We start from the raw sequence: 20924 nt of genomic DNA, 5'->3' as shown, positions 1-20924 counted from the left end.
TGCAATGCTCCACCTCACACTCATCAAGCTCGCCGCTGGAGTGGAACTAAACTACAGAACCATTGGGAACCTGTTCAACCTTCGTCGTCTCCAAGCCAGATCCAAGACTGTCCCAACCTCTGTTGTCAAGCTACAGTACGCGGACAACGCTTGCGTCTGCGCATATTCAGAGACTGAACTCCAAGTTATAGTCAGTATCTTCACTGAGGCGTACGAAAGCATAGGCCTTACACGAAACATCCATAAGACAAAGGTCCTCCACCAGCCTGTCCCCACAACACAACACTACCCCGCTGTCATCAAGATCCACGGCGCGGCCCTGGACAACATGGACCACTTTCCATACCTTGGGAGCCTATTATCGACAAGGGCAGACATCGACGACGAGATTCAACACCGCCTCCAGCTTTGGCCGCCTGAGGAAAAGAATGTTCGAAGATCAGGGCCTCAAATCTGCCACCAAGTTCATCGTGTACACGGCTGTAGTGATACCCGCCCATCGGTATGGCTCAGAGACGTGGACCATATACAGCAGACACCACAAATCGCTGGAGAAATACCACCAACGATGTCTCCGCAAGATCCTGAAAATCCCCTGGGAGGACAGATGCAGCAATGTTAGCAACCTTGACCAGGCCAACATCCCCAGCATCGAGGCACTGACCACACTCGACCAGCTCCGTTGGGCGGGCCACATTGTTCGCATGCCTGACACAAGACTCCCAAAGCAAGCGCTCTACTCTGAACTCCTACATGGCAGGCGGGCCCGGGTGGGCAGAGGAAACATTTCAAGGACACCCTCAAAGCCTCCTTGATAAAGTGCAACATCCCCACCAACACCTGGGAGTCCCTGACCAAAGACAGCCCTAAGTGGAGGAAGTGCATCCGGGAGGGCGCTGAGCGCCTTGAGTCTCATCGCCGCGAGCATGCAGAAATCAAGCGCAGGCAGCAGAAGGAGCATGCAGCAAACCAGTCCCACCCACCCTTTCCTTCAACCGACTGTCTGTCCCACCTGTGACATAGACTGTAATTCCCGTTTTTGACTGTTCAGTCACCTAAGAACTCATTTTTGGATTGGAAGCAAGTCTTCCTCGATTTCAAGGGACTGCCTATGATAACCCGTACAGCTACCTGCCGCATTGGACCGAGTGTGATTGGCAATACAATCCACACTGCTACTAACTATGTACGATAGAGATCCTCCTTGCTGCCACATTTACCTGCCTGTGGCGGGGAACCGGGAACTGGGGGTGCCGACGGGAGGACTATCATCCTTGTCGTCATCATCATTGGATTTCTCCTCAAGTGCCGAAGAACAAGGCTGCCACTGTACCCCTTAATTCTATTTTATTTTCTTGTCGTCCTCCCTTCCATGCCTTTCTTCCCTCAATTTCCTTATTATGCATAGGGCTATAGCCAATGTTACTAACACACCTAGCTGAGCGATTATTAGCCGCATCTGGAACAGGCTTGCCCATCGCCTCCACGAGAATACACCTTTACCAACTTTATCTATTTTTACAGCTGCTTTACATTTGGCCCTCATTCTTCGACTCGGCCTTTATTGGAGGTGATCGGTCTCCAATATTTCCTCCCTTACAACAATCTCCACTTTCTATGATACCTGTAGAGATTGAGGATTGTATAACTGGCACTGTGCTTTCCCAACTATTGACACGTTATAATGGCATATAACTTGATGTCTGCTCTACTCATTAAAAAATTGAATACTACCCAAACGTGTATGTGTAGGTGTTTTGGTGCATAGTTGTCATCGTGGGTTGTTGACGGCGGAAGTAGTTTTTCTCCTGTCCCAGGGCTCGTCCAGATCGAGTCCATGGTGGTTCAGGTTTCAATTACTCCTATGTCGACCGAGCCTGCTTCAGCACACACAGTAGTTACGCAGAGAGTACAATTAATCGTAGGGAAATGCTCCTCACATTGTACTACTATTGTTAGTGGATATAAGCTGTATATTTCCAATGTGCGTGTTGCAGAAAGACCTTTCTGTCTCCTATTGGTCCCTTTTTATTGTTACAGAACCTTGTATGCTACTACCCCTTTAGTGGTTTCTCTTCACGCCCAGACCTGCGTTGACATGCCTTTTCCTTTCTGTCCCTGTATCAACACCAAGCATTGACTTGCATGATGCACTGAGTATGGTCGCACAGCAGCTGGATGTTAAGGGAGTGGAATCCCTTCCAGTTGCAGTACATCTCCGAATTGAGATGCAGCACCCGCAAAGCAGTCAGTGGCACCCTGCACCATGGGGAAGTCTGCTATCCTGGCAAAGCCATGTGCTCGTTCCACTTGTTCTCTCTCGCAAGAGAGAATGAAATGTATTCGGCTCTCCTTGCATTCAGAGCCACAGTGACCTCCCTTATACAGGGGTGGACCACAAATTGGGAGATATTACAGATGTTACCAACGTGAAGAAATTCAAGGCCATGGTCACCTTTACAGCCACTGGCAATGCCGTCCTCGCCTTGGAACTGATTTTTTTTTCATTTGTTAATTCATGGGATGTGGGCATCGCTGGCAAGGCTAGCATTTATTGCCCATCCCGAATTGCCCTCGAGCAGATGCTGGTGAGCCGTCTTCTTGAATTGCTGCAGTCTTTGTGCTGTGTTTCAACACACTGAATTTGTCATAGCGGTTTGGTACAACTGAGTCAACCACATTGCTGTGGGTCTACAGTCACATGTAGGCCAGACAGAGGGCTCAATTTTCCCCATTCATTTGTGCCGTTTTTTTTTTGGCGTATATATTTTTTCAAAGTTTACCCCTGTGATCTGCGCCAGCGTAACTGACTTAGTTACGATTTTTCTAGACCAGTTTTTTTTAACATCATAGGTGGTGTTCCCTCATGTCTGCGCCAGTTTTTTTCAATTGTTTGCAGTTTGGCCAACATTTTTTTCTCTTAGGTTGACTTATCTGGCCATTCCCGAAAAACCTAGTGATTTAAGAAAACCAGCGCACATTGACAAATCGGCGCTGAAAGACGCCATTGTTTTTAAATCGAAGATTTTGGAGGGAGTCAAGAACACTGTCAAAATCAGTAATAAAGTTCATTTTTTTACCTGTCAACGTAGAAGTGTAAATTTGTTGGATTTCAGAAGTTCACTTTTTTAACTCATTCATACGCCACCACCGAACGTCTTGAAGCAGGGCTGGAGGGTCGTAGCTTTGGCCGGCAGAATCAGCCCCACGCCCGGACATAGTGGCTCAGGGCTTGACTACAAATCAAGCCGGGGAGGGGGGGAGGGGGGGAGAGAGAGAGAGGCCAATCGGAAGGCTTGGAGCCCAGGGAGCGAGGTGCCTTCTGGACTGAAGACTGCAGTGGGGTGGGGGAGGGGAGGAGAGAGAAGGGGAGAAGTCATTAGTAAAGGGGAGGGGGGGTGGGAAGAGAGGATAAGTCAAAAGACCTTTGGGTGTGGGCCATCCATACAGACCTGGAGAGAGAGAACGGCAAACCTTTCCTGCTGTTTTGAGCTTCTTTCAAAGGTTAAATTTAAGTATGGGGGCAATACTGACCATGCCATACCTTGTGCGAGCCTTCAGTATCATGGTGCTAAGCAGGAGATAATTGATTTGACTTCATCGCATCAGGAACATCAGAGCCCGTAGGGTGCTGGGCAGGAGGCCTTACCCACCTCGGGTATATCGAGGCAGGCGATCGTACCTCCACCTGAGTAATGCAGACTGTGTCAGAAGGCTGCGTTTCTGCAAATAAGTTGTCCGTGAGATCTGTGAGTTGGTCAAAGCAGACCTGCAACCTAGAAGCATCAGATGGACTGCTTTCTCAGTTGAAGTGAAGGTTACAGCTGCACTTTCATTCTATGCCTCCGGATCATTTCAAGCTACAACTGGGTATGTGTGCGCCATCTTTCAACAGCAATACATGTCTCCATTCTCTAGGTCACAGCTCCACTGTATGCAAGTAGGAATGACTTCATAAAGTTCCCCATGACCGCCCAAGCAATCCATGATAGGGCTGTGGGCTTCTGCAGGATTGCTGGCTTCTCAAAGGTACAGGCCCACATCACCTTGTGAGCATCTTTGAAGGATTCCGAGATGTACAGGAACAGAAAAGGCTTCCACTCCATTAATGTGCAGCTCGTGTGTGATGACATGCATCATATCATGTCAGTCGATGCAAGATACCCTGGCAGCACCCATGATGCGTTCATCCTACACGACAGTGTTATATCTGCCATGTTACAGCAGCAGCCAGAAGGGCAGAACTGGCTATTGGGAGACAAAGAGTACGGCCTCGCCAGCAGGTTCATGACACCCCTATGCGTAACCCGGACAGAAGCTGACCGTCAATACAATATGTCGCACGTTGCAACGCGCAGCATCATTGAGAGGACCATTGGCACATTGAAACAGCGTTTCCGATGCCTGCACCATTCTGGAGGCTACTTGCTGTATTCCCCTGAAATTGTTGGTCAGTTCACTGTTGTGTGCTGCATGCTGCATAACTTAACCATCATGAGGCAGCAGAACCTTGTAGTGGAAGACTTGGTCCTTACACTGCGTTGCATCTTGTATTGTTCCAGCTGCAATTTTTCCAATGCTCTCACACAGCACTCCTTCTCATACACACAACTGGCTCTTTAAAAATGGCTGATTGCCAAATGCGAGCTGTGCTGAGCATGCGCGTCCATTGGAACAACGTCAAAAACAACTTTTTTTTTCTGCACACGCGCAGAAGGTGTGGCTTCGTTTTTTGGCACAGGCACCATTACTGATACACTGTACTATTTTTTTTTTAAATTCCAGATTTATTTAATTAACTGAATTTAAATTCCTCAGCTGCCATGGTGGGATTTGAACTCGTGTTTCTTGATTATTAGTCCAGGTCTCCGGATTACTAGTCCAGTAACATAACCAGTACACTACCATACCCAGGTCTGCCTGCATCAGGTGGCAGATTTCAGTGATCACCTCCTTAGTAAAATGGAGATGTCACATGCACTGTTCCTTGCTGAGGATGATGTCGGAGAATTGTCCCTGAAGACCCTGGGTGGATATGGCCTCCTGCTGAGAGTCCTTCTCCCCTCCTCCTCCTGACTCTTCTAGCAGCTTGTCCTGCTCTGTGTCGCCTCTGCTCAGGCTCCCTGTCATGCTTCAGGCCAAAGGGGATACAAACTACTGCACCCATGTTTGGGAGCAACTGATCTGAGCAGACCCCTTGCAAGTCAGTACTAAGTCCTTGAGCACGTGCCACACTGCTTCTTATAGACTTTAGGCAACTTTAAAGAAGTCTATGAAGCACCACACACTTCTACAAACTCAGCAACAGCTAGTAGAAATCAATCAACAATTAACTTGATCCCTTTAAATAGCGCTGGTCGGGGGGGATGGGGGTCCTACCTACAGCTGAATACATGTTCAACTGTGCGAGGTTAAGAGAGGGTGTTTGCTCCAGCATTGAGGTAAAAAATGTCAGCACTGGCATCAAATCAATGTTACACGCTCCCTACTCTGCATACATACAGCGCCCTCTCCCAGCGCCGACTCTTAATGCTCTCACCAAAATACCGCACCAGAAGTGCGCTCGCGCAACTCGGACACCATTTTTGAGCCAATTCAGCACCTGTAGCATAAGAACATAAGAATTAGGAACAGGAGTAGGCCATCTAGCCCCTCGAGCCTGCTCCGCCATTCAATAAGATCATGGCTGATCTGGTCGTGGACTCGGCTCCACTTACCCGCCCTCTCCCCGTAACCCTTAATTCCCTTATTGCTTAAAAATCTATCTTTGACTTGAAAACATTCAATGAGCAAGCCTCAACTGCTTCCTTGGGCAGAGAATTCCACAGATTCACAACCCTCTGGGAGAAGAAATTCTTTCTCAACTCGGTTTTAAATTGGGTCCTCAGTATTTTGAGGCTGTGCCCCCTAGTTCTAGTCTCCCCCACCTATGGAAACAACCTCTCTGCCTCTATCGTGTCTATCCCTTTAAGGATTTAAATGTTTCTATAAGATCACCCCTCATCCTTCTGAGCTCCAAGGAGTAAAGACCCAGTCTACTCAATCTATCATCATAAGGTAACCCCCTCATTTCTCGAATCAGCCTAGTGAATCGTCTCTGTACCCCTTCCAAAGCTAGTATATCCTTCCTTAAGTAAGGTGACCAAAACTGCACGCAGTACTCCAGGTGCGGCCTTACCAGTACCCTATACAGTTGCAGCAACACCTCCCTGCTTTTGTACTCCATCCCTTTTGCAATGAAGGCCAACATTCCATTTGCCTTCCTGATTACCTGCTGCACCTGCAAACTAACCTTTTGGGATTCATGCACAAGGACCCCCAGGTCCCTCTGCACCACAGCATATTGTAATTTCTCCCCATTCAAATAATAATCCCTTTTACTGTTTTTTTTTCCCAAGGTGGATGACCTCACACTTTCCGACATTGTATTCCATCTGCCAAACCTTAGCCCATTCGCTTAACCTATCCAAATCTCCTTGCAGCCTCTCTGTGTCCTCTACACAACCCGCTTTCCCACTAATCTTAGTGTCATCTGCAAATTTTGTTGCACTATACTCTGTCCCCTCTTCTAGGTCGTCTATGTATATTGTAAACAGTTGTGGTCCCAGCACCGATCCCTGTGGCACACCACTAACCACTGATTTCCAACCGGAAAAGGACCCATTTATCCCGACTCTCTGCTTTCTGTTCGCCAGCCAATTCTCTATCCATGCTAATACATTTCCTCTGACTCCGCGTACCTTTATCTTCTGCAGTAACCTTTTGTGTGGCACCTTATCGAATGCCTTTTGGAAATCTAAATACACCACATCCATCGGTACACCTCTATCCACCATGCTCGTTATAACCTCAAAGAATTCCAGCAAGTTAGTTAAACATGATTTCCCTTTCATGAATCCATGCTGCGTCTGCTTGATTGCACTATTCCTATCCAGATGTCCCGCTATTTCTTCCTTAATGATAGCTTCAAGCATTTTCCCCACTACAGATGTTAAACTAACCGGCCTATAGTTACCTGCCTTTTGCCTGCCCCCTTTTTTAAACAGAGGCGTTACATTAGCTGCTCTCCAATCCGCTGGTACCACCCCAGAGTCCAGAGAATTTTGGTAGATTATAACAAATGCATCTGCTATAACTTCCGCCATCTCTTTTAATACCCTGGGATGCATTTCATCAGGACCAGGGGACTTGTCTACCTTCAGTCCCATTAGTCTGTCCAGCACTACCTCCCTAGTGATAGTGATCATCTCAAGATCCTCCCTTCCCACATTCCTATGACCAGCAATTTTTGGCATGGTTTTTTGTGTCTTCCACTGTGAAGACGGAAGCAAAATAATTGTTTAAGATCTCAGCCATTTCCACATTTCCCATTATTAAATCCCCCTTCATCTTCTAAGGGACCAACATTTACTTTAGTCACTCTTTTCCGTTTTATATATCTGTAAAAGCTTTTACTATCTGTTTTTATGTTTTGCGCAAGTTTACCTTCGTAATCTATCTTCCCTTTCTTTATTGCTTTTTTAGTCATTCTTTGCTGTTGCTTAAAATTTTCCCAATCCTCTAGTTTCCCACTAACCTTGGCCACCTTATACGCATTGGTCTTTGATTTGATACTTTCCTTTATTTCCTTGGTTATCCACGGCTGGTTATCTCTTCTGTTGCCGCCCTTTTTCACTGAAATATATTTTTGTTGCGCATTATGAAAGAGCTCCTTAAAAGTCCTCCACTGTTCCTCAATTGTGCCACCGTTTAGTCCTTATTTCCAGTCTACTTTTGCCAACTCTGCCCTCATCCCACTGTAGTCCCCTTTGTTTAAGCATAGTACGCTCGTTTCTGACACAACTTCCTCATCCTCAATCTGTATTACAAATTCAACCATATTGTGATCACTCATTCCGAGAGGATCGTTTACGAGGAGATTGTTTATTTTTCCTGTCTCGTTACATAGGACCAGATCCAAAATGGCTTGCTCCCTTGTAGGCTCTGTTATATACTGTTCTAAGAAACAATCCCGTATGCATTCTATGAATTCCTCCTCCAGGCTACCCCCTGCAATTTGATTTGACCAATCGATATGTAGGTTAAAATCCCCCATAACTACTGCCGTTCCTTTTTCACATGCCTCCATTATTCCCTTGATTATTGCCCGCCCTACCGTGAAGTTATTATTTGGGGGCCTATAAACTACGCCGACCAGTGACTTTTTCCCCTTACTATCTCTAATCTCCACACACAATGATTCAACATTTTGTTCATTGGAGCCAATATCATCCCTCACAACTGCCCTAATATCATCCTTTATTAACACAGCTACCCCACCTCCTTTCCCTTCTTGCCTATCTTTCTGAATCGTCAGATACCCCTGTATGTTTAATTCTCAGTCTTGGCCACATTGCAACCATGTTTCTGTAATGGCCACCAAATCATACCCATTTGTAATGATTTGTGCCGTCAACTCATTTACTTTATTTCTAATGCTGCGTGCATTTAGGTAGAGTGTTTTCATCCTAGTTTTTAAACCATGATTTTTAGTTTTTAACCCCTCCTGCAGCCCTTTTTATATTCAGTGGCCCTTTTTGTTTCTTGCCTTTGGTTTCTCTGCCCTCCACTTTTACTCATCTCTTTTCTGTCTTTTGTTTTTGTCTCCTTTTTGTTTCCCTCTGTCTCCCTGTATTGGTTCCCATCCCCCTGCCATATTAGTTTAACTCCTCACCAACAGCACTAGCAAACACTCCCCCTAGGACATTGGTTCCGTTCCTGCCCAAGTGCAGACCGTCCGGTTTGTACTGGTCCCACCTCCCCCAGAACCTGTTCCAATGCCCCACGAATTTGAATCCCTCCCTGCTGCACCACTGCTCAAGCCACGTATTCATCTGTGCTATCCTGCGATTCCTACTCTGACTAGCACGTGGCACTGGTAGCAATCCCGAGATTACTACTTTTGAGGTCCTACTTTTTAATTTAACTCCTAGCTCCTTAAATTCGTCTCGTAGGACCTTATCCCTTTTTTTACCTATGTCGTTGATACCAATGTGCACCACGACAACTGGCTGTTCTCCCTCCCTTTTCAGAATGTCCTGCACTCGCTCGGAGACATCCTTGACCCTTGCACCAGGGAGGCAACATACCATCCTGGAGTCTCGATTGCAGCCGCAGAAACGCCTATCTATTCCCCTTATGATTGAATCCCCTATCACTATCGCTCTCCCACTCTTTTTTTTTTTTTATGCCCTCCTGTACAACAGAGCCAGCCACGGTGCCATGAACTTGGCTGCTGTTGCTCTCCCCTAATGAGTCATCTCCCTCAACAGCACTCAAAACAGTATCTGTTTTGCAGGGGGATGACCAGATGGGACCCCTGCACTACCTTCTTTGTTCTACTCTTCCTGCTGGAGTAGCATCCAAACTATGGTCACGACACCACGAATTTGTAGCCCCGTACTCTTATACTGTAACCCTCTTGAATCAAGGCTAGCATACCATTTACCTTCCTAATTGCTTGTTGTACCTGCATGTTAACTTTCAGTGATTCGTGTACAAGAATAACCAAATCTTCTGAATAACAACACTTACTAGTCTCACCTTTTTAAAAAACTATTCTGCTTTTCCATTCTTCTTACCAAAGTGGATAATTTCATACTTCCCCACATTATATTCCATCTTTATTTTTATTTGTTCCTGGGATATGGGCTTCACTGGCAAGGCCAGCATTTATTCCCCACCCCTAATTGCCCTTGAGAAGGTGATGGTGACCCACCTTCTTGAACCACTGCAGTCCCTGGGCTGAAAGTACTCCCACAGTGTCGTTAGGGAGGGTTCTTGGATTTTGACCCGGCGATGGTGAAGGAATGGCGATATATTTTCAAGTCAAGATGGTGTGTAACTTGGAGGGGAACTTGCAGGTGATGGTGCTCCTATGTAATTGGATAAAACTGGAATAATGTTCCATTTCCTGTACTAACACCCACACTTTGATGAACATGAAACAATCACTGGAGGTGTAAATAAACTAATCAAATAATCTTCAGCATGAAGGCTAAATGAACCTTTCCTCATTGCTTTTTCACAGGGTTTTTCTTTCTATAGACATCTTTCAATCAGAAGATTACAAAGGCCCTGAAAAGCCATGCCTGTTCCACCGTACATCTGCCATTACTTTGGCAGGAGTCTGCCAAAATGGCCAGAAACTAGACCAGGACCTAGTTATGCTGAGAACCAACCTTACTCCAGAATTTCTTCTATCGGCTATGAGGAGTTCCAATACCCTCCCAACTCGGGCACCTCCATCAGTCTTTAACATTTCACAATGGTAGGTCCCTTAGAGGCAGCCCTAGTTGTGCAGGTGCTTGCCAATGACAGGGAAATGAGGTAACCTCTCCCTGATCCCAGAAAGTCCATAGCAGAGGATTCTAGTGTAAATTCAGTTCTGGGAAAGTCCATGGCAGAGGATTTCTAGTGGATACAGTTCTGGTGTAAATTCAGGGCCCACAGACTTTCAGGGCTATTATGCTAGGTTTTTAATCATCGTGGTGCTAACTATTATTATATTTGTTCCTAGCTCGCATTACTAAATATCAATATTGACAAGGGCAGCAACAATGCTAGTTTTTTCACCAAATATGTCATGGAGTCAAGGGACACATTTTTATTTTACAATAAATCTATATAGTTTTGTTTTAGTACTGTCTACTAAATGTTACATTTTAGGTATTGCCAGCAGGGTTCTGAAACCAACCCTTGGAATAGTGGATCCTTTGCACACTCTGCACATGCCTGAACGAGTGGCGGCTTACAGTGGATTTGATGTACTTTGGTAAGTATCTTTATCAGTTTAAACATTTATGAAGCAAGCCTATCTCATAGCTGAAAATTTCTTCAGTGCTGCTACTTCTACACCACTGTAACTTTGCTGAAAGTGTGGTGGAAAACCTTTTTTCCGTCGGACTTCAGGCAGATTTACAGCGGGAGCAGCACTGAGGATATTCCCGGCCAATGTTGTAAAAGTTTAAATAATAGAAGGAATAAGGTCGCTTGTAGAAATGTAACGATATCTGTATATATTATTTAACATAGTTAGATGTTTTTCTTTATTTGATTAGCTCTGTTTCTTTTCTCATACTTTGACAGATTAATTTGAAAAATATACATCTTTGTTATGCACATTTACATTTTCCAGATGCTCATTTGTGGCATGATTATTTTTTAGTTTGAAAAAGTTCCCTTCCTGTGGTTAGGTGGTCTAAGAGTCACCTGTGTGCTGTTGACCGGTCCCAGGACATTCGGAAAGCTCGCACTTGATGAAAGTTACATTTAACCTGATTTTCAAGGTCCACTGACAAAGGAAACCAGATATAAAACCCTATTCACTTTAAATACACAATCAAAGTATAGAAACTGTGCTGATAAAACTTCAGACCACTGGAATTGGTATCATCATAGGCAGTCCCTCAGAATCGAGGAAGACTTGCTTCCACTCAAAGTGAGTTCTTTGCTGGCTGAACAGTCCAACACGAGAGCCACAGACCCTGTCACAGGTGGAACAGACATTCGTCGGGGGAAGGGGGGGGGTGGGATTAGTTTGACGCACGCTCCTTCCGCTGCCTGCGCCTGACTACTTCACGCTCGCAGCGTTGAGATTCAAAGAACTCAATGCCCTCCCGGATGCATTTTCTCCATCAAGGGCAGTCTTCGGCCAAGGTGTCAGTGGTGATGTCACACTTCACCAGGGAGGCTTTGAGGGTGTCCTTGTAACATTTCCGCTGTCCACCTTTGGCTCGTTTGCCGTGAAGGAGCTCCGCGTAGAGCAAATTGTTTCGGGAGTCTCCCGTCTGGCATGCGGTCTATGTGGCCTGCCCAGCGAAGCTGATCGAGTGTGGTTAGTGCTTCAATGCTGGGGATGTTAACCTGGGCAAGGACACTGATGTTGGTGTATCTGTCCTCCCAGGGGATTTGCAGGATCTTGCGGAGACATCGTTGATGATATATCTCCAGCGACTTGATGTGTCTTCTGTACATCGTCCATGCCTCCGATCCATACAGGAGGGCGAGTATTACTACAACCCTGTAGACCATGAACTTGGTGGTAGGTTTGAGGGCCTGATCTTCGAACACACTTTTCCTCAGGCGGCCGAAGGCTGCACTGGAGGCAATATTGAATCTCCGCATCAATGTCTGCCTTTGTTGACAAGAGGCTCCCGAGGTATGGGAAGTGGTCCACGTTGTCGAGGGCCGCACCGTGAATCTTGATGACTGGGGAGCAGTGCTATGTGGCGAGACAGGCTGGTGGAGGACCTTTGTCTTACGGATGTTAAGCGTAAGGCCCATGCTTTCATATGCCTCGGTGAATACATCGACTATATCCTGGAGTACAGCCTCGGAGTGTGCGCAGACGCAGGCGTCATCCGCATGCTGCAATTCAACGACAGAGGTTTGGGTGGTCTTGGACCTGGCCTGGAGGTGGCGTAGGTTAAACAGCTTCCCACTAGTTCTGTAGATTAGTTCCACTCCAGCGGGGAGCTTGTTGACGGTGAGGTGGAGCATGGCAGCGAGGAAGATTGAGAAGAGGGTTGGAGCAATAATGCAGCCCTGCTTGACCCCGGTCCGGACGTGGATTGGGTTTGTAATGGATCTGTTGGTCATGTCCGTTGTTCACCGTAGGGGACGAAATCTGCACTGTGATTCTGAGAGGAGCTCCTCGGCCACGGGGAGAAGGCGGTTGAGGAGAACTCTAGCGACAATCTTCCCAGTGGTTGATAGCAGGGAGATTCCCCTGTAGTTGCCACAGTCGGATTTGTTCCCCTTTTTAAAAATGGACACGATCACTGCATCTCTGAGATCTCCCGACATGCTCTCCTCCCTCCAACTGAGAGAGATGAGGTCATGTATCCGCGCCAACAGCGCCTCTCTGCCATATTTTAGTGCCTCAGTAGGAATTCCATCCACACCTGTAGCATTGTTATTTTTGAGCTGTTTTATGGCTTTGTCTGCCTCATGCAGCGTTGGGGTTTCACTGAGATGGTGGCGGGTTGCATGCTGCGGGATGGAGTTGAGAACACTTGAGTCAAAGGCAGAGTCTCGATTGAGGAGATCTTCGAAGTGCTCCTTCCAGCAGATCCTGATTGCCTCGGTGTTCTTGAAGAGTGTTTCCCCGTTCTTGGCCAGGAGTGGGGTGGGGCCTTGGGAGTTTGGACCATCGGTGGCCTTGCCTGCAATGAAGAATCCTCGCGTGTCATGGCTGTCGGCTAGTTGTTGTAATCATTTGCGCTTTCTCCATCCACCACCTGTTCTTTAGGTCCCGGGTTTTTTGTTGGACCTGAGCCTTGAGCCGTCTGTAACTTGCTTTGTAGCTCCCAAGTTGGGTTGTTGCTTGAGGCTCAGAACTGCTCTGCGCTTACGATCTATTAGCTCTTGGATCTCTGATCGTTTTCATCAAACCAGTCCTGGTGTTTCCTGGTTGAGTGACCATGTGTCTCTTCACAGGCACTGATTATGGAGGCCTGGAGGTAGACCAAGCGCTGTGAGCATTGAGCATCTACGGGTCATCAAGGCATGCCAGCATGGCAGTGAGGCGCTGGCGGTATATGGCTCTCTTAGCTGGGTCTTTAAATGCCCCGGTATTAACTTTTTTGCGGCACTGTTTCTGTGTCCTCTCTGCTTTGGGGCTATGTTAATGTTAATGATGAATCGGATTAGGCGGTAGTCCGTCCACAAGTTGTCAGCTCCTGTCATGGCGCAGGTGATGCGCACATCCTTGCGATCCCTGGCTCAGACAATGACATAGTCCAGCAGGTGCCAGTGTTTGGAGCGAGGGTGTTGCCACGATGCCTTATATTTGTCCCTCTGGCGGAACAGGGTATTGGTGATGAGTTTGTGTTCTAGACATTTTGTCAGGAGTAGGGTACCACTGGATTTCCCTACCCCCTCTCTGCCAATCACAGGTCCCCAGAGGGCTGTGTCTTTGCCAACCCTGGTATTAAAGTAACCCAGGAAGATCAATATGTCGCCCGAGGGGACGTGGGACAGGGATGTCTTGAGGTTGGAATAAAAACCCTCTTTAGCTTCATACGTTGCATCGAGTGTTGGGGCATACGCACTGATGACTGTTGCACACTGGTTGGGGGACAGGGTAAGGCGACGGGTCATGAGGCGTTTGTTAACCCCACAGGAGGAATCTTTGAGGCGGCTGACCAGTTCATTTTTGACGGCGAAGCCAACTCCATGAAGGTGCCGTTCTTCCTCTGGTTTTCCTTTCCAGAAAAAGGTATAACCTCCACCATGTTCCTTGAGCTGGCCTTTCCCTGCCCGCCAGGTCTCGCTTAGGGCAGCGATGTCGCTGTTAAAGCTTCTAAGTTCCTGGGCAACTATGGCGGTGCGGCGTTCCGGCCTGTCACTGTTGGAGTTGTCCGTTAGGGTCCTGATGTTCCAGGTCCCGAACTTCATATTAAATGAGTGGAAGATACTTGTGCGTGAGTTCTTTTGGCGTGGGGTGGTCGTTGCACTACCACGCGGGCTTAGCTGAGCACAGCCTTGATCCAGGCCTAATTGCCTACGGCGAGATGTTGGCCGCAAGCTCGGTGCTGAGTAGCGCCTTTGATGGTAGGTGGCCTGCTGCTTGGTTGGGGGCAGGCATTGGGAGGGTCAGCGGTCTGCTGGAGTTCAGAGTGGAAGGTCAGGGTGGTCACAGCCATGATACTCACCACGTGCTGGAGGAGAAGAGGCCAGGTCATCAGCGGGGAAGGAGAGGCCCAGTCGTCACTGAAGGGGAGGAGGCCCAATCACCGCTGAGGAGATGAGGTCCAGCTGCCGCTGAAGGAATTAGTATAAAGTGCTTACGGTAGGGTTTTATCTTGTAAATATTTTTGATAACATGAGGGGAATTTATTATTTTTAAGTTTTCTTTTTCACTTACTCAATGAAAATACCAGCAAAATTCTTCATTCATATTTTCTAGTATAATTTTCTTTCATGTCATTGAAATGATCTAGTTATTGATCTGACAAATGTTATAACTTCATAATGTCTTCAACACATGGTGATGCCTTGTGATTGGTTTTGTGTTATATTTGCTAAATATCTCGGTTAGCAGAACATTACAATTGGCTTGGGCTAGGGGAAGAAAATCAGCCAGGTTTCCACTTCTGATCATTGTCAAGTAATTCATCCTGGAAAGTGTGCATGTATGGGTGTCAGGTGGGAGCAGGACTGGCCTTGGCTGGAATTTGTTTAGCACCTGGGTGCACGGGGCGTCATCCATAGAAGACAGTGCTTTGATGTCGTCCCAGTTCCATCGGATCTTTCCTAGCCAGCTTCTGCCGAACAGCATTGGGCCATCGCCTGGTACAATCCATAGTGGTAAATCAAGCACCATTCCGTCGTACGATACTTTTACTGCCACACTGCCGATAACAGGTATGAGTTCTTTGGTGTAAGTGCGCAGCGTTGTGAGAATCGGGCTCAGTTTTGGCCTCTGTGCCTTGTTGCCCCACAGTTTCTCAAAAGCCTTCTGGCTCATGATTGATTGGACACGGGGGCAAGTCAATTCCATGGAGACTGGAATGCCGTTAAGTTTAACTTTTAACATTATCGGAGAGTTTTTGGTGGTCAAAGTGTGTACCCCATGCACTTCCTCTTCATCCTCGGGTTGAGTTGCCTCTCCTGCTCGTTCAGCGTGATCCACGCTGGATCGGTCGTCCTCTGCTGACTCTGCCACGTGGTGAGTCACAGGTCACTTGCACATTCACTGGAGGTGCCCCATTGTTCCACAGCCCTTGCACACACAGTGCTTGAATCGACATTGATGGGCTCTGTGACTGCCCCCGCAGCGCCAGCATGGTGTTAATGGATTTGCATTAGCACTCCACAGCAGCCTCTGAGTCACCCCAGGCCTGGCCTCTGCGGTTGTGTGGGCCCTACCATGTACAGTTCTGCCTGCTGAAGGCGTTATTTTATGCACAGTACTTGCCGGTGAGCTCCGATGCTGTGAAGATATCTGTTTCGTGTTGTCGCTCGTGAATATAAAAGCCTGGGCTATCGTGATGGCCTTGCTCAGATCTAAGCATTTGGCAGACAGCAGTTTGCGAAGAATGACCTCATGGCCAATTCCAAGCACGAAAAAGTCCCGCAACATTTCCCCCAAAGATCCGGCAAATTCGCGAGGCATCTTCGGTCGGCGACAAAGCTCGCCAAGTTCTGGCCCTCGGAGCAACGGTGCGTGTAAAAGCGATACCTGGCCATTTAGATACTCTCCTTCGGCTGGAGGTGTTCCTGAGCAAGCGTGCACAGCTCTGTGTAAGTCTTGTCCGTTGGTTTGTCCGGTGCCAACAGATTTTTGAGGAGGCCATATATCGAAGACTCACATACAGGGAGGAGAATCACCCTGCACTTGATCGCCGTCTCAGCCGTGTCCAGCTCGTTGGCTACAACGTACTGGTTTAGACGCTCGACGAAGGCTTCACCCTAAACAAATCTCTCGAGAATACCAATGGCAGCCATTTTCGCGTGAAAGTTCGTGATCTGTAACTCGTCAGTTGTTAGGTTCAGAATAACTCCACGAGACTGTGTTGTAAGCTCAAACCATTGTGACCTTGGTCTCTTTAATATAACTCCAAAGTGCGGCAGCAGCATGGTGGACTGCCTTTTATACCTGCTTGCTCCAAGGTGCACAGGTGACCCATAGGTCTCCCACAGGTGTGCCCCCTAGTGGCAAGTCTTACACATAGGTGAGGTTTGCATACGTAACAATTCCCATGCCTGTACCTCGGGGCATCCTTTCAGCCAGCTGAGTGATCTGTTGAAGGACAGATCACCTGGGAAGCTGAGACACTCTGCAATCCCCTTTCAACTGAGGAGCCCAGAGCTGCTATGATAGCTGCCTGAGCTTCCAATGCAGCAGTTTGCCATTCCATGGAAGCTGCTACACCAACAGTGGAAGCTGCAACTTTAGTCATCAGGCGCTGCATGATGTTGAGCTCCATAGGTCACTGCCTGGAATTTCACAGCCTCTCCTAACTGGTTCCAGGTTCTGCTTCAAGCCACGAGCCAAGCTGGAGGCGAACTCATCCATCCACTGAGCCATGACTTGTAATCTTTCAGGCAGGCTGTCCAATGCATCAAGCATTTGGTTTGTCAAACTCATCAGCCTGCTTCTGAAGCTTGGCCCTGCGATGTCCTCATCTGACTCCTCCACAGCAGAACTAATATGCGACCTTGCCCCCCAGCAAGGTGGGGCCTGTGGTGTCCCTCCCAGCCTCGAAGTGACACATGATGCCAGTCTCTGAGCTGTTGCCTGCAACAGTGGTAGTAATTGATGCAGTGCCTCTGGGTGAGCAAGGTGGCTCTTCCAGTTCCTCCGGGGGGGAGGGGGGGGGTCAGGTGAATCTTGCTCCTGGGAGTCTGCAATGATAAAGGGTGCAGCGCATGTGGTCACAAGAGAAGGATGTGTGTGATGAAACCATGTGGAGCTTGTGAGTGAGGATAGTTTGGGGGATTTGGGATCAGGAATAGTTGTGGATATGTAAGGAAGCTGGAGTCACCACATACTTCTAAGCAATATGTCCTCTGCTCTACCGGCATCTGCCACTCCCCTCCCACTCACCGCCAGCACTGTCTCAAGGTGAGTGATCTCATAGAGTTGTGCTTCTCCTGGTTAGGTCCTGTTGGCATCTGTTATGTGCTACCTTGTACTGGAAGAGAAAAAGTGGTGATTGTAAATGAGTGTATTGGAGTATGTGTGTGTGTGATACCTCACATGGTTGAAGAGCTATCAAATGTGTATGAGATGTGAGTCGTGCCTGTGAAGGATCACTCTTTAATCCAATAGTAAAGGGTCATCTAGGGAAGAGTGATCATAATACGATAGAATTTCACATTGAGTTTGAAAGTGACATTCTTAAGTCCAACACTAGAGTCTTCGGGCTGGATTTTAGGCTTTTCTGTTTTCGGGGTGAAACTGGAGGAGGGACGGGAATAGTTTGTGCTTTAGTATGTAAATTTGGGCATATAGGCCCTGCGAAAGGGGGCGCAGCGCTAAGGGGGGGCGTTGTACACCTCTCGTGGCGCAATGATGTGAAACTCGCGAACTAAAGAGCCGGCCCATGTGAGCTGCGAGAAATGCCTGGGGGTGGAAAAAAACCCAGCAAAACATTCCTAAAACATAGCCCGCACCACCGCAACACAAATCACACAAAAATTAAATGCAAAAAACACTCACACTTAATTATACAGCACATAACCTTCCTCTGCAATGGCTTGACTGCTCTGATTTGCCAGGCGGTCACTTGCGGGTACACTTCCGGGTGGATGGATCGGCCAAGAGTCAAAACTTGTGCTGGTGTCGCAACCAGGGGCGTTGCACACCCGGCGCAGCTTTTCACGGCAGTCCTGCTCAGCGCCGTCGCAAAACCCGACCGGAGGATCGCAACGGGGCACAGGAGACCTCCCCAGCCGCCTTTCACGCCACTCTGGGGCGAAACCCAGAGCGCAAAGGACTGGAAAATCCAGCCCTTCAACTTAAACAAAGCCAATTACATAGGTCTGAGGGGTGAGTTGGCTAAGCTAGATTGGGAAATTATGTTCAAAGGTATGATAGATTAGTGGTAATTATTTAAAGAAATATTCCAAAATTCTCAACAAATATACATTCCATTGAGAAACAAAAACTCCACAGGAAAAGTGATCCATCTGTGGATAACTAAAGACGTTAAAGATAGTATTAGATTAAAAGAAGAGGCTTATAATGTTGCAAAGAATAGTAGTAAGCCTGAGGATTGGGAGAGCTTTTAGAAATTAGCCGGCGCAGCTTTTCACGGCAGTCCTGCTCGGCGCCGCCCTAAAACCCTGCTCCGGTTGCAGCACCTGCACAAGTTTTTACTCTTGGCCGATCCATCCACCCGGAAGCAGCAAAGGATGACCAAAAAATGGATAAAAATTTTAAAAATAGAATATCAGAGTAAATGGGCAAGAAATATAAAAACAGATTGTAAGAGCTTCTACAAGTATGTAAAAAGGAAGAGGGTAGCAAAAGTAAGCATCGGTCCCTTAGAGGCTGGGACAGGAGAAATTATAATGGGATACAAGGAAATGGCAGAGACGGTAAACAAATATTTTGTAACTGTCTTCACAGGAGAAGACACAAAAAAAAGAAAGACTTGCATTTATATAACACCTTTCACGATCATCAGACATCTCAAAGCGTTTTACAGCCAATGAAGTACTTTTGAAGTGTAGTCACTGTTGTAATATGGGAAACGCAGCAGCCAATTTGTACACAGCAAGCTCCCACAAACAGCAATGTGATAATGACCAGATAATCTGTTTTTGTTATGTTAATTGAGGAATAAATATTGGCCAGGACGCTGGGGATAACTCTCCTGCTCTTCAGTGAAATAGTGCCATGGGATCTTTTACATCCATCTGAGAGAGCAGATAGGGCCTCGGTTTAACATCTCATCTGAAAGGTGGTACCTCCAACAGTGCAGCACTCCACTGGAGTGTGAGCTTAGATTTATGTCCTCTGGTCCCTGGAGTGGGACTCAGAGGTGAGTGTGCTACCCACTGAGCCACAGCTGACACACAGTATACCACAGTAAAAAAAAAAAGTATACCAAAAATAGTGGGGAACCAAGGAGCTAATGAGAGCAACAAACTTAAAGTAATTAATATCAGTAGAGGAAAAAGTACTTGGAAAAACTAATGGGACTAGAAGCAAACAAATCCCCTGGACCAGATGGCCTACATTCTAGAGTTCTAAAAGAGGTGCAGAGCTGCAGAAATAGTGGATGCACTGGTTGTGATCTTCCAAAATTCCCTAGATTCAGGAACAGTCCCAGCGGATTGGAAGATAGCAAATGTAACCCCACTGTTCAAGAAAGAAGGGAGAGAAAAAATAGGCCCATTAACCTGACATCAGTTTTCGGGAAATTGATGGAATCCATTATTAAGCAAGTGGTAATGGGGTACTTAGAAAGTCATAATATGATGAGACAGAGGCAACTGGTTTTATGAAAGGGAAATCGTGTTTGACAAACTTATTGGAATTTGTTGAGGATGTGACTAGCAGGGTAGATAAAGGAGAACCAGTGGATGCAGCATATTTGGATTTCCAAAAGGCATTTAATGAAGTGCCACATAAAAGGTTGCTAAGCAAGATAAGGGCTCATGGGATTGAGGGTAATGTGTTAGCATGGCTAAAGGATTGGTTAATGGACAGAAAACCGAGAGTAGGGATAAACGGGTCCTTTTCAGATTGGCAGACTGTAACTAGTGGGGTGCCACAAGAATCAGTGCTTGGACCTCAGTTATTTACAATCTATATTAATGACTTAGATGAAGGGACCGTGTGCAATGTAACCAAGTTTGTTGACGTTACAAAGTTAGGTGCAAAAGTAAGATGTGAGGAGGATGCAAAGAGCCTGCAAAGGGATATAGACAGGTAAAGTAAGTGGGCAATAAGGTGGCAGATGGAGTATAATGTGGGGAACTGTGAGGTTATGCAGTTTCGTAGGCAGGATAGAAAAACAGAGTATTTTTTAAATGGTGAGAAACTATTAAATGTTGGTGTTCAGAGAGATTTAGTTGTCCTCGTACAAGAATTAGCATGCAAGTACAGCAAGCAATTAGGAAGGCAAATTGCATGCTAGCCTTTATTGCTACAAGGTTGGAGTACAAGAGTAAGGAAGTCTTGCTACAATTGTACAGGGCTGTGGTGGGACCACGCCTGGAGTACTTTGCACAGTTTTGGTCTCCTTATCTAAGGAAGGATATACTTTCCTTAGAGGCAGTAGAACGAAGTTTCACCAGATTGAGTCCTGGAATGAAATGGTTGTCCTTTGAGAAGAGATTGAGTAGATTGTGCCTTTAGTCTCTGGAGGTTAGAAGAATGAGAGGTGATCTCAATATAAGATTCTGAGGGGGATTGACAGGATAAA

The 20924-nt window shown here is 46.9% G+C and overlaps 1 protein-coding gene across 3 annotated transcripts in view; it reads left to right on the top strand.

The window, feature by feature from the left end:
* Window positions 1-20924, top strand: part of adhfe1 (alcohol dehydrogenase iron containing 1) — a 136016-nt gene that overhangs the window by 51005 nt on the left and 64087 nt on the right. For all 3 annotated transcript variants that reach the window (XM_070891556.1, XM_070891547.1, XM_070891564.1), the window contains one exon: window positions 10708-10813. In XM_070891556.1, coding sequence (XP_070747657.1) covers window positions 10708-10813 — 106 coding nt within the window. The remainder of the gene's footprint in view (window positions 1-10707; window positions 10814-20924) is intronic.

Source organism: Pristiophorus japonicus, chromosome 1, assembly GCF_044704955.1.
Source record: "Pristiophorus japonicus isolate sPriJap1 chromosome 1, sPriJap1.hap1, whole genome shotgun sequence".
Taxonomy (NCBI): Eukaryota; Metazoa; Chordata; class Chondrichthyes; family Pristiophoridae; genus Pristiophorus; species Pristiophorus japonicus.
Note: the sequence above shows the minus strand (reverse complement) of the source record. Positions and strands in the feature narration are given on the sequence as shown.